The sequence below is a fragment of the Panthera leo genome, chromosome E1 (assembly GCF_018350215.1).
Source record: "Panthera leo isolate Ple1 chromosome E1, P.leo_Ple1_pat1.1, whole genome shotgun sequence".
Taxonomy (NCBI): Eukaryota; Metazoa; Chordata; class Mammalia; order Carnivora; family Felidae; genus Panthera; species Panthera leo.
Window position 1 is genome coordinate 48,533,222 of NC_056692.1, and position 16,289 is coordinate 48,549,510.

Below are 16,289 nucleotides of genomic sequence, written 5' to 3' on the forward strand. Positions count from 1 at the left end.
ACTTCTTCACTGACAGTAGAGATTATTATTTTAAAAGACCTAAAACCCTTCCTACTAATAATGGTCTTTAATGAAAGGAATGCTTTAGGGAAATCGACTTGGTGGCGTTTTGGAGGTTATATTGGATGTGGGTAGAAGTGGAGAAGGGGAACCATCATCTTTTTGGTGTTCGTGGTGAACTCCACACTCGTGTGATTTCTGTGGAGACGGAGAGGGTTGAAAGAAAAGCCATCTCGTGGGGGGAAAGGACACTGCGTGACTGATTGGCGAGCTGACCAGAAGGGCACCTAAAGGTTTGCTTCTAGAAAATGGGAACATTGGCTTCCTGTCAGTTAACTGTCAGATGGGGAAATCCGTTTTAGGGGTTACAAGTTTCACTTTAGACGGGTGGAGTTTGAAGAGATGGTCAGACCAATTGGGGAGGTCAAGGTCTGGAGTTTCAGGAGACTCGAGGGCTGGAATCTTATTTATGGTTATGTTGTTTGAGGTGTTGGCCCCACCCAGAGGCCGGACAGCCGGGCTTTCAGGGGACGGAATGAGGACAGCTGGCTACTGCAAGGGACACGATTAGAAGAAGGTAGGGAATAGATGAGAATTTAAAGCAACGTGAATCTCGTAGCCATTTAGGGAGCCTATTAGTGAAAGAGATGAGAGAGAGAAAGTTAATAACAAGAGGGGAATAGTAAGTCCAAAGGAAAACATTGTTGTGTTTGAAGGTGGAGGAGAAGTTGCCACTGGAGGGAAGTCCTAGCGTTACCGGTGTGCGAGAAGAGCGCAGAAAATCCCCCAGAAAGTTCTTTTTTTGATATTTGCCAGAAAGCGGTATCAGAGTGAAGAGTAAAATTCTGGGCTAGCCTTTTAAACTTGCCTTTGCCCTCAGCCATTTGGCACTTCTGATGTGCGTCGCTTAGCCCACAGAGAACTTTGCCCGATTATGTATCTGTTCAGAGGATTGAATTTTTCATTCGTATAGTAAAGTTAAAATAAAACATCTAAAATATTTTGAGGTGATGCCTTAAAACTAGGTCTGCCTGGGTTCTCTTTCACACTTTTATTGTTCAAAGAAGGCGCTAACAGTGTAAAATATGAAAGTCTTGCATTTTTATATATTTATAACGTATATACATTAATCAGGCAGAACTCTATCTTTTGATCACAGTAGAATAATTTACGAATCCAGTGTATTAAAGAGCTTAGATTTTGCTTTGATTTTAGTTTTGTATTAGAATGCGTGATGGATTTTTTTTCTCTTTCTTCCTGTGAGTGATCAGTTAATGGTAGTTAATTTTAGTTTTCTATGCTAAGGGTACATTTTTTTATATTGCCGACATGACTTTCAGACACCTTCATTCAGATGCATTAGAGGTTCTAGAATTTGAATTTTCTAGTTTTTGTTAAAAATACGCTTTTTCCTCAAGTATATTCTTTCTTTCCCCAGGAGCGTCTTAGTATTTTTTTTTAGGAATACGTAATATAAGTAGAGATTCACTTACTCAACTAGCAACTTAATTTTCCTCCTGTATCTTTTTCTTACTCTTTAAACTTTGTAACCTTTAGTTTTGGGGAAACTTTCTCACTCTGTCAATATACTTGATACATATATTTCCTGCTTGACTATCTTTATGTAAACTTTCCTCTTTTTTCTTTTTCTGAGGGCCTGGTGGGGGGCTGGGAGGAGGACTTTTCTGGGCCTTCCATCCTGGTTAGCAGTCACCCGCTCACTCCCATCCTGCGTCCACATGCTGACCGCACAGCCTCACTCCCACCAGGAGCGAAGGAACAGTGAGGACTCTTCTTTGCTTCCTAGCCCCGGAGCAGGATCTGGGAGGGATGTGGGCTTAGTGCAGGGATAGCTCTCAGGACAGGCAGTGGGAGCTGGGCGAGGTCAGCAGGCGTGAGCGTCGGATCCCACGGGTGGCTCCAGCGGGTGGACAGCACCCCAGAGGCACGCAGACCCACCTGGAGCCCAGGGCCCATCAGGGAGGGGTGAACCTCCCTGTCGAGGGCTTGGGGACACCTGTGAGCCGTTAGCGGGTGGGGATGTGCCTTTGCTCTCCCTGTGACGAATGTGGGGAGCCTGGCTGTTCTCCTCACTGGCCTGTTGGGAACCGTCCTAATCAGGCTCGGGGGCAGCTGGCGTGGGAGACACAAGAGTAAGTCCACTTGAGACGAGCTGTTCCAGGAGATGAGCACGTTGCTGACCACAGAACTGCGAGCTAACTAAAATGGCTGTAGCGCGAAGCTTTGCAGGTTTGGGGTGACTCGTGGCGTAGCCAAAAGCCACTTGGTGCAGTGGGTGCTGCCAGACGTCTCTCTGAGGTGACTGTGCCAATTTGCACCCTCATTAGCGATGTGCCCGTTCCCATTAATCTACCTTCTCTTCCATCGTGGTATTGACAGTCCGGTTTTGGTTTTGTTTGTTTGTTTAACTTAAAGTTCAGCCGTTCTTGAGAGTGGTTAGTGACACTGCACCGTGGGGTGTTCTCATGTATATTTTCCCAGTGACTCATCCAGTTAGGTGACCTTTTTTATGTCATTGACAGTCTAGATAGCCTCTCGGAGTGAAGTGCCTGCCTACGGCTTTGCCAGTTTTTCCGTTGGGTCGTTTGCCTTTTTCATACTGATAACCTGAGGGCCTTGTTTCTGTTCTGGATAAGAGTCCTTTTCGACTAAGTATTGTAAATATTTCCTTCTACTTTGTTGCTTTCCTTCAATCTCTTACTGGTGTCTTGGCTGAACAGAAATTTTAAATTTTAACGCAGTTCACTTTCTCATTTTCTCACCATGCGGTTAGTGCTGTTTTGTGTCCTGTTTAAGATCTTTGACTGTCCTAAGGTTCCGAAGATGTTCTTCTTTGTTTTCTCCCAGCGGCTCTATTATGTGACTTTTTCTCTTTGGATTACATACCACCTGGAGGTGATTTCGGTGTCTGTTATAAGATAGGGAGTTAAGATTTGTTTTGTCCCTTGTGTATATCAAGATGGCACTCCTATTTATTGAAAAGACTCTTCCTGCTGTACCGCAGTGTTATTTGTCCCATAAATCAGGTGACGGTACGTGTCTATTTCTGTTCTGTTCCTTTGGCTTACTTGCTTTTCCTTGTGCCGATGGACTGTGCCTTTCTCTCTGTATCTAATTTGTACTCACTAAATGTTGAAATGTGAGTAGACCAGCGAATGAGCCTTCATTTGTAGTATTGTTTCTGTGGATCAATGTTTTTCAAGTTCTAAAATGTTGCCTTAGAAAATTATTTTGGAGCACAATTGATTTGACATTGAGGACTGAATTTATTTAAAACTACCGAGTGGGTTTTGGCAGTTCTAACTGATGCCACGACTTAAAAACATTTAGTTGTGTTGTTAGTAATAGATGGCTTGAAAATGTCCTTTCCTTTAAGGCAGCTAAAATATCATATAAAATGTCTTTCTATTTTTCTGGAATCATAGAACATCTCTAACTGATCCACATTAGTCTATGAGGGGTATTTGATCAGTTTGGTCAAAATCCTGAATAATCCAAAGAAATAGACGGACAGAACCCTTTGTAACCAAACAAATCAGCTAAAAAACTAACCAGAACAAAATGTCAAAAGCCAGTTTTCATTAGAAAGCATTCAGATATCTGTATTTGTGTCTAGTTTAAATGATGACATATTTTATTACCATGATTCTCTTTGCTCTTTAAGCCAGAAGTGTTTGGTCATGTGATTCATTCCTGCTATTGGAACTTAATTTTTTTTGGCATTGTTTTCTGTATAATATTTCGTTAGACTTTAATGTTTCACATAAATCCTTTTTATCTTCCATTTTGGACATTCTTTGTTGTGGTCTTCTTTTTTGAGGTATTGTGAGGGAACAAGAAATTTTCTAAAAGAGCATGAAAAAAGTAAATGTTAAGACTGTTTACAGATTGCTTCAAGTCCATTTACTGGTGGATTACAAAGTGGGAACATTGAACTTCAAAGCACATCTGGCTGCTGTTATAAAATCAGAAAATAGATTGCTTATTTCCCCCAAATAGACTCAAGAACATGCTTTACTATGGATAATTCTCATTATGTATTGAAAGTGGGTATGAGACAAACTCCATGGATTGTAAATGAGTAACAATTACAGAAAGAAGATTTATTCTCGTTTACGGTATTCGTTGTTGCTTTTAAACATTACAATATACTCTTTCTTTTTTGGTCAACTTGAGAAAGGAAATTTATGATAACAGAATGAGTCCTTAACTTCTGTATTTAATGGCTTTTAAAGATGAAGAGAATGAAATAGGAGTTACTTCTGCATCGCTGAAAGGCTACATTATAATTAGCTAAACCAATATTTTGTACTCTGCTTGTAAATGTAGAGCAGTGTAAAAATAAGTCACAGATGGCTTTGTTGGCTTTTGGTTTTAAATTTGAAGCTTAATTAGAGCTTGAGCATCTTTGAGAATTCTGTTTTCCCCTTCCTTTATTTTCCCCCTTATATTTAATTCTGCTTCATGAATTAGGGTTTTATATATTTGCAGATTTGGGTGTGTCCTTGAAGAACTTACTTTCTGGGCTGGTTTTTCTCCATTCCAAAAATAGAGAATGGTTACTTACTATTCATATATATACCTTCAGACAATAAATATTTATTGAGTGCACTTTGCTGCCTGCTGGAAATTTGCTGCCTCTGTTTTTCAAAAAGCTGTGTTTATATATAGTACAGTGTTATTTACTAAAGAATGTGCCTCTTTCTCTGGTATAATATTTAAGTGGGTTTTATTATTGTCCCTACTAACTAAATGTTTCCCAAAGTAAAGTGTGCTAATTCATACACCCACCAGTGGTCCTCCATCTGGAACACTTTTATTGGCAAATTTTTAATGTGTACCAATCTGGTGGCAGAAAATACCCTCTCGCTGTGGTATTACTTTACATTTTTCGTATTTCTAAAAAGATTGAGTATATATTCATGTGTGTATTAGTCATTCAGATTTCTTCATCAGTAAAATGTGTCTCAAGTTTTTCCCATTAAAAAAACTGTATTGTTCTTTCTTTTATTAACTTATAAAGACCTTCTTTACACATTTTGGAGACAGATCATTTGTGCAAACATCTCCCAGTTTATGACTTATCTTTTCATTTTATTTGTGATCTTTTATTCATTATCTTCTCATTTTATTTATGATCTCTTTTCTGGAGAGAAGTTCTTACTTCAAGTAGTCAACTTTATTAATTTCTTTTTTTTTTTTTTTTTTTTTTTTTTAATTTTTTTTTTTCAACGTTTTTAATTTATTTTTGGGACAGAGAGAGACAGAGCATGAACGGGGGAGGGGCAGAGAGAGAGGGAGACACAGAATCGGAAACAGGCTCCAGGCTCCGAGCCATCAGCCCAGAGCCTGACGCGGGGCTCGAACTCACGGACCGCGAGATCGTGACCTGGCTGAAGTCGGACGCTTAACCGACTGCGCCACCCAGGCGCCCCTATTAATTTCTTTTTTGTGTATGCTTTTTTTTCTTGTTTCTTGCTTAAGAAAGTTTTCTACTTTGAGGTCACAAAGTCATTCTTTTATGTTGTCTTCTGCAAGTTTTTATACTTCTGCTTTTAATTATAAGTATTTAATCCGTTTGGGAATTTATTATATATGGTGCAAGGAAGGAATCTGATCTCATTTTTTCCCACTTTTTTTTTTCATTTTTTTAATGTTTTATTTATTTTTGAGACAGAGTGAGACAGAGCATGAGTGGGGAAGGGGCAGAGGAGAGGGAGATACAGAACCTGAAGTAGGCTCCAGGTTCTGAGCTGTCAGCACAGAGCCCGACATGGGGCTCGAATCCATGAACTGTGAGATCATGACCTGAGCTGAACTCAGATGCTCAACCGACTGAGCCACCCAGGCGCCCCTCATTTTTTCCCACTTATTAAACACATCTTTAATTTTTCAATAATTTGCAATTCTAGATATTTCATGAATCACATTCTCATATTTATTTGAATTTCTAGTACTTTCTGGTTGGTTCCGTTGACTTATTGTCATCACTATAGTTTTACAATATCTTTGTAAGTCACCCCATCTTGATTTTTTTCTTCAGGCTCTTCTTGTTTATTTATTTATATACATTTTATAATGAGCTTATTAAGTTTTGCAAAAGTCTTCTTGAGATTTTTGGATTGGATAAATTTAGTCACTAGATCAAGTCAAGGAGAATTGCCATTTTTACACTATTGAGACTATCTAAAAGCATCGTTTTGCTATTTATTTCATTATTAGCGCTTTTCAAAAAAACTTAATTGTTTTCTCTGTAAAGGGCTTATGTATATTTTCTTAGATTTACTTTTAGCAATTACATATTGTTTTGTGATTACAAATGTTAGCCCTGGAAAATCATTTTCTTTTCCTAGGTGATTTTTGCTAATTTGCAGAAGTGCAGCTGACCGTTACCTATCAATTTGGCATCTCGCAACTTGGCCAAACTCTTATTTGGTCGACTCCTGTTTCCTATCTTTCTGTTTTCTGCCTTTATTTGCAGTGTTCTTTATGAACGTCCTGAGATTACTCAGAAGTTATACTTGACTACGTATTATCTTGGGGGCGGGACATAGATACCATCGAACGTTGACCTGTGGGAGGATGGCCTACCCACCTCAAGCGGGTGGCACAGAGAACCTAGTGATCGCTAGTGCTGGAGACAAGCGGAGGCCAAAGGAGGCCGTGTTACTGTTGACTTCTGTTTCATGGCTTTAAAAAAAAGTAATTCCTACTATGGACAGGTTTTGATTTTGATTTTCTGTTTTTTGTGGAAAGTTTTTATGGATATTGGATTCTTTGTTTGTTTTTGTTTTTGTTTATAATTGTTGATGTTAGATTGTTTTGAATGAGCAGTAGCCGGGGTTATATGGGGGGGGGGTGGTTTGGGTAGCTTGCTTTCTTAGTTTGGGAAGGCCTTCTACTCCACTGAAGATCAGTTTCTTTAATCAGAGGTGCCTTCTGTGTTGTCATTTTGGCCTGTCATCTTCTGTTTCTTTGATTTTGTCTTGTTTCTGGAGGGTCCTTTTTCTTTAGCTCCTTTCTTTCCCTTCATCATGGGCAGGCTTCCTTCCAAGGGGCCTCTCTCTACTGCACAAGTGGTTCCTTTCTGGCTCTTGACACGTTCACTTTTTACACTATTTATTTATTTATTTATTTATTTATTCATTCATTCATTCATTTATTCATTCATTCATTCATTATAATTTATTGTCAAATTGGCCAACATACAGTGCATACCATGTGCTCTTGGTTTTGGGGGTAGATTCCCTTGATTCATCGCTTGCATATAACACCCAGTGCTCGTCTCAACAAGTGCCCTCCTGAATGCCCATCACCCATTTCCTCCCTCCTTCTCCCCCGCCATCAACCCTCAGTTCTCTGTATTTAAGTGTCTCTTATGGCTTGCCTCCCTCCCTCTCTGTTTGTAACTATTTTTTCCCCCTTCCCTTACCCATGGTCTGCTGTTAAGTTTCTCAAGTTCCACGTATGAATGAGAACATAAGCTATTTGTCTTTCTCTGACTGACTTATTTCACTTAGCTTAATACCCTTCAGTTCCATCCACATTGTTGCAAATGGCAAGATTTCATTCTTTTTCATCGCCAAGTAGTATTCCGTTGTATATATAAACCACAACTTCTTTATCCATTCATCAGTTGATGGACATTTAGGCTCTTTCCATAATTTGGCTATTGTTGAAAGCGCTGCTATAAATATTGGGGTACACGTGCCCCTATGAATCAGCACTCCTGTATCCTTTGGATGAATTCGTAGTAGTGCTATTGCTGTTTTATACCCTTCTTTTGATGCTCCCATCTCTAGCGCTCCCATCTGTCAGGTGTTTTGTACAACCCACGGAAGGTAGGCCACTCTCCTTCTGCAGGTTGGTATTTGCTGACGTCTAAATTCCGACACCACTAGGATCCCGAGGCCCTTCCTTTTTGTTCCATGCTGTCACTCTGGCTTGGTTTAGGATCTGATTCTGCTGATCTGTGATCTTTCTTTGGTCAATTACATGTGAATCGAGGGTTTTCGTGATCTCTCCTTGTTAGGGGGTAGGCATGAGTGGTGGGTGTTTTTATGTGCTCTCTTCGTTGATCTGTATGGACTTTTGGAGGATGTGGAGAGAAATTTAAATTCAGACAGTTGCCATTACTTCATAGGTATCAGCCTTCCGGGTGAAAAAATTATTTTGTAGATTACTCCTTATCTAGGTGCTAAAATATAGTTATTCTTCAGATCCTGTTGGTGTAGATGTTTTTATGTTTTTTAAATGTAACTTTTATTTTTAATTTCCTTGCCTCTGTATTCTTTAACTAATTGATCCTTTATTCACCCTTTCCTTTAGTATCCACCTGGGTATAGATTATCTTCCATGATTATTAACTATAATAACTCATTTGAGGAGCCTTTGGAAAACACAGTGAGGTTTTGGAGGAGAAGATTCTGATAATATATATTTGACAGAGTTTTTAATTATCGTTTCATTTGTGAATGGAATTGTTGGGGTAACAATCAGTGTTTCTGTTTTATCATGTAGTATATATTCACCCAATAAATATTTCCTCGAGAGCCTGCTACACGTTAGGTATTGTGCTAGGTACCAAGAATACGAAATTGAGAAGCCATTATCCTAGCACTCACCATGCAGAAAGACAGATGTGGAGACATGCTGGTAATAAACACTTAGAATGTAATATAAGAGCTATGAGAGACACATGGGATACTTTAGGAGCTTGGTAAGAGGGCGGGATCAGGTACTGTTTGTCCCTTCCTTCCCTCCTTCCCTCCTTCCCGCCTTCCTTTCTTTCTTCTTAATGCGTATTTGTTGGGCACCCACTACCTGTCAGGCCCTGTGGTAGATGCTGGGATAGATGGGTTGTGACTGTTACAGCCTGTGTTCAGACTTCACACTCTTTTAACAGAAGATAGATGTTTGATTATAAAAGGGTACTGTTGGAGTAGTGGCAACTTAATTAAATTTCCTGGGGAAGCATCTCGAGTAAGTTAACTGCAAGAGAATGATTTCATAGTTTGTGAAGACTCAGATTTGGGAGAGAAGGTAGTGCTTTGAAAGGTAAAACAAATGTTTGGTGTCCTTGGAATAGAGGGTATATTGGGGGATAGATGAACCTGGAAGGTGGATATGGGAGGGGTCCCAAAGGAGTTCTCTGTTCTGGTTGCTATCCTGGAGGTAAATGTAAGGATTCAGGTACTGGACTTGCCCGGGTGTGTAGTGATTAGATTGAGACTTGAAAGATGAATGGGAGGATATTCATAAGGCGACGGAGTAGTGCCTAGAGGTAGAGAGGCCCAAGAGAACTGCCATATTTCAGTAATGTAAGTCAGCCAGGATCCTGGGCGGATAAAACACGACGTGAGGAGTAGTGGGGATGAGGCTGGGCAGTGAGGCTGTGCGAGGGTCACGAAGGTGCATTTCTGTCTGCAAACGAGTTTATGTTTTATATGTTATTTGTTAGTGGGCTACTGAAAATATATTATGGGTTACCCATCCTAAAACACAAACTCAGTATTAAGACGTACAGAAAATGTTCCGCATCACAGTTCACTTCTGTGTTTTACCAAATGATAATTAAAACCAAAAAATACTGTTAATAATAGAATTATTAATTTCTATCTTAAATTTTCAGATAGAAAATCCTCGGTACCTGAGACAGAAGCCTATCCCAGTTGCTCTGGTAGGTGAGAGTTCCACTGGACTTTTCCTATGGACAGACTTGTTTTTAATGTTTATTGATTTTAATGTTTGTTTATTTATTTTATTTATTTTTGAGAGAAAGAAACAGAGTGTGAGCAGGGGAGGGGCGGAGAGAGAGGGAGACCCAGAGTCAGAAGTAGGTTCCAGGCTCTGAGCTGTCAGCACAGAGCCGGATGCGGGGCTCAAACCCACGAGCCGTGAGATCGTTACCTGTGCCAAAGTCAGACACTCAACCGAGCGAGCCACCCAGGAGCCCCTGTACAGATATTTCTAAATAAAGTAACCATTAAGTCATTTGCAGAAAAGAACACTGGTCCACATTATGAAGCATGAGAGTCTTATTAATCCTATCACTTGGGAGTGAATAAATCGCTTTTTTCTCCAACGTTGGTATTATCTTGGCATGAACTTCAGGCAATTTAGAGTTTCCTTTTGGGTTAAGGATAAGCCAGGCCTGAGAAAGTATTGAATAACTCTTACTCATTCAACAGATGACCCCCAAATTTAGCCTGAGAAAATCCGGCAGCCTCCATGATGATCCTCTACTCTTCCGAATGCACGAGAAAGAGGTAGGATTGAGACATTTCTGCTCTACTGAATAATGAACACGGTTTTTGTATTTTGTATAATGTGAGTTTTCAGGTCTTTGAATCATAATGCTAGGCAAGAAGAGATTGTGTTTGCTACAGATGTAAAATAATGATGCAGGGTAGGGGTAAGGGTTGTTCTTCTGTTTTTTTCATGCGCATCTCCCACTTGGTGAGAGTGTGGTGAGGGCTGTCTCCTGACTGTCCATTCCTACTTCTCTGGGCTTGGGGAGATGGCAGTTTTTAGAAGCAGTGTCTTTGACCTCAGCGAATCTCTCCATCCTGCCTTTATCTCAATTTGCTTGTAACGTATCTTTCTAGTTTTGCTCTTCTTACGGTTTCTGCTATTTAAATTGATCTGCTAAATTAAGCCATGCTGTGGCTGACATATAACATAACATACTTTCTTTGATCATTTGAAAGTGGAATTATCCAAGAGGCAGTATCATTGGTTAAAAACATAGACTATAGAGTCCAGAATACCTGGATTTAAACCCTACTCACTAGCTGCATGAAAGAGGGCAGATACTTGCCCTCTCTTAGTCTCTGTTTCCTCATCTAACTTGGGAGACACCTGCTTTACAGGCTGAGCATGAAGATTTTGTAGTCTGGAAGTACTTACATGCTTCACATATAGTAGTCATTAAATGCAGGTGAATTTGCTTTGTTCTTTATTTTTTTTTTTTAAGTTTATTTATTTTGAAAGAGGGGGAGGGAGAGAGAGAGAGAGAGAGTTCGATCAGGAGAGGGACAGAGAGAGACGGAGAGAGAGATAATCCCAAGCAGGCTCCATGCTATCAGCACAGAGCTTGATGTGGGGTGGGAACTTACGAACCGTGAGATCATGACCTGAGCCAAAATCAAGAGTTGGATGCTTAACCGACTGAGCCACCCAGGCGTCCCTGCTTTGCTATTTTCTTGTTAAAATTTCTGTTCTAGGAAATTTGAAAATCATCATTATTAATTTTATTTTTGCTTATGGCACCAGTGAAACGCTTCGGTCGCCTGTGTGGTGTGATAGAAGACTGTTAGATTAGGAGTCTGATGAACTGTGTCCTTCACTTGCCTTTACCACTCTCTAGTCATGTGACCCAGGGAAGTCAAGAATATTAGTTTAGTTTTTGCTTAACGAGAGGCTAATTATTGATGTGACAGGATCATTACCAAAATTAATGAGAATAATGAATATGCATTGGAAATGGTAATTTAAATGTGCAAATGTGACAAATGTTATTGGACTTAGATTCAATGTTTCTAATAAATTTAATTAAATAATTTTATCTTTCATTTTTTTCTTTCATTTTAATGAGGATGCTTCTAAGAATTTCTAAAATTCAATTTCAGTTTGGCGATTTTCAACATGAAAGCGTTTTCTCACCACCCTGTTTATAAAATATCACAAAGGAAGTTGATCTCTTTCTTAGATATTCCAAACAGTGGCATGAGCATATAATTTAATTTTTGTTGATAATGGAGGAGGACAGGCTATTTTTTCTTTTAAATTTCAGTCTGGTGGAATTATTGCTGCTGCTTTCAGTAGTATTCATCATATGATGGCTCCAGTTAAAGGCATGTAGGGTCTTGTTTTTTGGTGCAATCCTGTTGCTGAAAAAACCTGTTGAAATAAAAAGTTCTAAAAAGCCTTTGAGGGAAATACTTGTCGCATGCGGATGCACCTTCTTTTGAGCTCTTTTTTTCTTTTTTCTTTTTGTTTATTTATTTATTTTGAGAGAGAGCATCCCTGGGGAGGGATGGAGTGGGGAGAGACAGAAGAAGAGAGAGAGAGAGAGAGAGAGAGAGAGAGAGAGAGAGGGAGGGAGGGAGGGAGAGGGAGAGAGAGAGAGAATCCCAAGCAGGCTCAGCACTGACGGTGGCGCTCAAACTCAGGAACCCTGAAATAATGACCTGAGCTGAAATCAAGTCAGACACTTAACCAGCTGAGCGACCCAGGCACCCCTTGTGCTCGTATTTTGAATTTCTTTCTTTTCCAAATTGTTATTGTTTTTGCGAGTCATTCCAAGTCGTCCCCAACCACTTTTCTTTTTACTTTTTTATTCTGTACTAATTCTTAGCACTGAGGCTGGTTACCACAGAATAATTAAAATAATTGAAAGGAAGTGCTGGCTTTTGAATCTTTTGTGGGTCTTCGATGAAGTAATATCTTTATTCAAAAAGCATTAAAGCTGTCATGTGTGGCACCAGAGGTTCAGTTTTAAATGTGTGTGCCTTTATTTTTTTCCACACCTTTGTGTTTTTGTTTTTGTTTCTGGCATACTGTGAAAATAGTTTTGGCACCGTTGAGAAGTTTGCATGTAAACATCAACTTACTTCATATCTTAAAACAGACCCAGTGCTTATATTTTGGCTAAAATGATCCTTTGTACAATTACATAGTTGTCTTAGACTTTTGGATGAAGTTTTCTTATCATCTTTCTTCTCCATACTGCAATATTTAAAAAGTCTATGCTGAATCGCCCCAGGGTGAGAATTATCTTGGTTTCATCTTTCTTTTAAAGCAGTATTTATAATTATAAAGTGATCTGTGGATTTTTATTGAGGATATTTTGGAATATACAGACACATGTGAAGAAGGAAATAAAACCACCTATAAAATCAACACCCAGAAATAAAAACTCTGTATTTATGCAAAGTATGTATGCAAAGTATTATATTACCTTTCAGTTTCTTTCTTTATGTATCCTTTAAACACACATTTTTCCTTAGGAAATTGAGGTGATACCAAGTATTGCTTTGTATATTTTGAGTAATTTTCCTTCCATTAAATATTGTTCCTAAACGTCTATTTTTAATGGCTGTATTATATTTCAAATTATGGAAGTATTCCGAGTTAATGTAACTTATCCCTACTGTTCAGCATTGAGATTTTTAATACTTTTCCCTAATATAAATAATCCTGGGGAAAAATGTCTTTAATAATCTCTATATGCACCTCTAAATATTTCTTTGGGGTAATGAATTATATCTTACATGATAAAATTGAAATGATGGATTTCTGTAAGTTTAGTATCATTAACAATTTAACTTCTAGAATAAAAATTAACACTTGGAAGCCTATTGAAAATTGTATGTTACTGTAAGATACAAGTAAAGAATTTATTACATGCAAAAATGAGAACGAAAATAAAAAGCAAAGAAAAACAGGAGCCATTTGAAGGCTGAGGAAGTAGCAATTTATATTGCCTTCGTAAATATAAAAATATGAATTTTATTTTTTTTGTATTTGCAGGACAAAAATTTTTAATACTTTCCTATTTGAAATAGAAAATACCAGTCATAATGTTTTATTATTTTTATCTGTTTCCCAGGGATATTTTTCAAACTTGGCTATTTTTCCCTGAATTTAAATATATAGTTATGTTGTGATATGCATGGTTATCCTTTAGGATAACTTTATGTGTGCTTGCTTTAGTCACTTGTATTAAACATTTACTTATGGGCATGATGATCAATGCTTTTCTGTTTTGAAATTGCTAGAGCCTCGCATGTCTGTGTAAGAAAACGCTGATGTGTCTTGTGCATGTTCTCATCTAAAAATGCTTTTGTTATTGCCGAGTGCTGTTTTAAAAATCATAAAGAGCAATGTTTCGAGAACATTGTTTATTTTAAAATGAAATATGAAAGGGGTGTCTGGGTGGCTCAGTTGGTTGAGCGTCTGGCTCTTGAATTCGGCTCAGGTCATGATGTCACGGTTCATAAGATTGAGCCCTGCGTCAATGCGGAGCCTGCTTACAATTCTCTGTCTCCCTCCCCCTCTACCCCTGCTCCTCCCCTGCTCGTGCTCTTTCTCTCTCACTAAATAAATACATAAACTTAAAAAAATAAAGTGAAATATGAAATATTAAATTACATATTTAATCTTCATTTTCTTAACACCTAATCTTCATTCTTCAGAGGTAATCATCGCTAAAAATTTAATGTGTATTCTCTTTAAAATTTTCTAGGAATGTCTCATTTGTTTATACAAATGAGATCATAGATCATTATATACTGTTTCAGTTTGCTTTTCTAACTGAAATATATATTCTGATAATATTTCTATGTCAGAAATTGTCTCCATTCTTTTAAATAGTTACATCGTATTTTACTGCGATACCAGTATTTTATTAATATGGCTTCCTACTGAGGGATATAGTTTATGTAGAGTATGTTGCCCGAACAGTGTTTCAGGAACATCCCTGTGTAAATCTCTGTGTGTATCGTATGCTTATTCTTATATATTCTGTGAAATGGAATTGCTCGTTCACAGGGTTGCACGTTTAAACTTTTTCTTGTCATCAACAGATTGCCCTTGAAGTAAGGTTCTGTCTACATAGGGCTGCAGGTGCGGGAAGAATGGGGAATGATGGCTAAGGGTCTGGGAGTTCTTTTGTGGAGTGATGAAAATGTGCTGAAATTAGATTGTGGTGATGGTTGCCTCGTTCTCTGATATGGTAAAAACCACTGAATTGTATACTTTATTTATTTTTTATGTTTTTAAAGTTTATTGATTCATTTTGAGGGGGTGGGGCAGAGAGAGAGGCAGAGAGGGGCTCTGTGCTGTCAGCATGGAGCCTGACGTGGGGCTTGATCCCAGGAACCATAAGATCATGACCTGAGCCGAAACCAAAAGTCAAATGCTCAACCAACTGAGCCACCCAGGTGGCCCTGAATTGTATACTTTAAATAGGTGACTTTCTGGTACAGGCGTCATGTCCGTCTCAACAAAGCTATTAACAAAAGGTTATATCTGCTTATACTCGCACTGATGGTGTGAGAATGTCTGTTTTCCCAATTTCATCAACACTCAGTTCTAGACATTTTTGCTTCTCTGTGACATGAAAAATAGCATCCTATTGTTTTTATTTATTTATGTATTTATTTTATTTTATTTATTTACTATTTGCATTTATTATAAATGAGAATGAACATATTTTTTGTCTGTTTTAGTTTCACTTTTGCGAGATGTCTTTTCTTAGAGTTTTCCATATTTTCATTGAATTGTTTGTCTTCCTTGTGATTCCTAGACAATTTATATAATGTGCTAAAGAATTCCGGTCTTTGTCATTTATCTTGTGAGCATCTTTCTCTATATCTTTTGATTTATTTCTGGTGTTCTTTTTAGTGTGTAGAAGTTGTCTTTTAAAAGCTGGATCTGTCCATCTTTTCTCTATGGCTTCTGGTTTTTGTACCAGACCCAGAAAAGCATTTCCTCTTCCAAGATTAGGGGGAAAAAAACAACAACAACGAAAACTCATATTTTTGTCTCTTTTTAAATCTTATTTTTATATGTAAATCTCAGATCTATTTCAGAGGCTTTTGTTGTGAGTTTTGATGGTAAGTTTTGATGGTAATCTAGGTTAGTCAATTTTAATGTTTACAGTAAAAATTTAGGAGGTTGCAATGCTTATGTGAAAAAAGGTAGTGAGTGTGGAGAGAGTTGACTAATATGAAATGTTATGCAGATTAGAGAGCTTATATGTCATGAAGCATTAAATAAGGATTTAATTCTTTTAAACTTTAGGGAGTCCAAAAATACTGAATTAGCCTTTAGAAATCAAACTTTATAAATTTTTTTTTTTTTAACGTTTATTTTATTTTTGAGACAGAGAGAGACAGAGCATGAACGGGGAAGGGTCAGAGAGAGAGGGAGACACAGAATCGGAAGCAGGCTCTAGGCTCTGAGCCATCAGCCCAGAGCCCGACGCGGAGCTCGAACTCACAGACCGCGAGATCGTGACCTGAGCTGAAGTCGGACGCTTAACCGACTGAGCCACCCAGGCGCCCCTAGAAATCAAACTTTATAAACCACAGCTTTCATTTTAAATTTATAATTGTGTGGAAAATACCATAGATGTTACATGAGTAATTTTTGCAATATTGTTTTATGAGAGCTAAAGACTTGTAGTTTTCTTTTGGTGATTAAAAATATATACACCTATAAAATATTTAAAGATGTTCTTTTACATTTCCAATTAATTTTGG

The 16,289-nt window shown here is 38.2% G+C and overlaps 1 protein-coding gene across 3 annotated transcripts in view; it reads left to right on the forward strand.

Moving 5' to 3' along the window:
* The window catches only part of CEP112 (centrosomal protein 112), a 412,041-nt gene that overhangs the window by 44,638 nt on the left and 351,114 nt on the right, over positions 1 to 16,289 (forward strand). For all 3 annotated transcript variants that reach the window (XM_042916491.1, XM_042916492.1, XM_042916494.1), the window contains 2 exons: positions 9,653 to 9,700; positions 10,212 to 10,289. In XM_042916491.1, the coding sequence (XP_042772425.1) occupies positions 9,653 to 9,700; positions 10,212 to 10,289 (126 nt within the window). The remainder of the gene's footprint in view (positions 1 to 9,652; positions 9,701 to 10,211; positions 10,290 to 16,289) is intronic.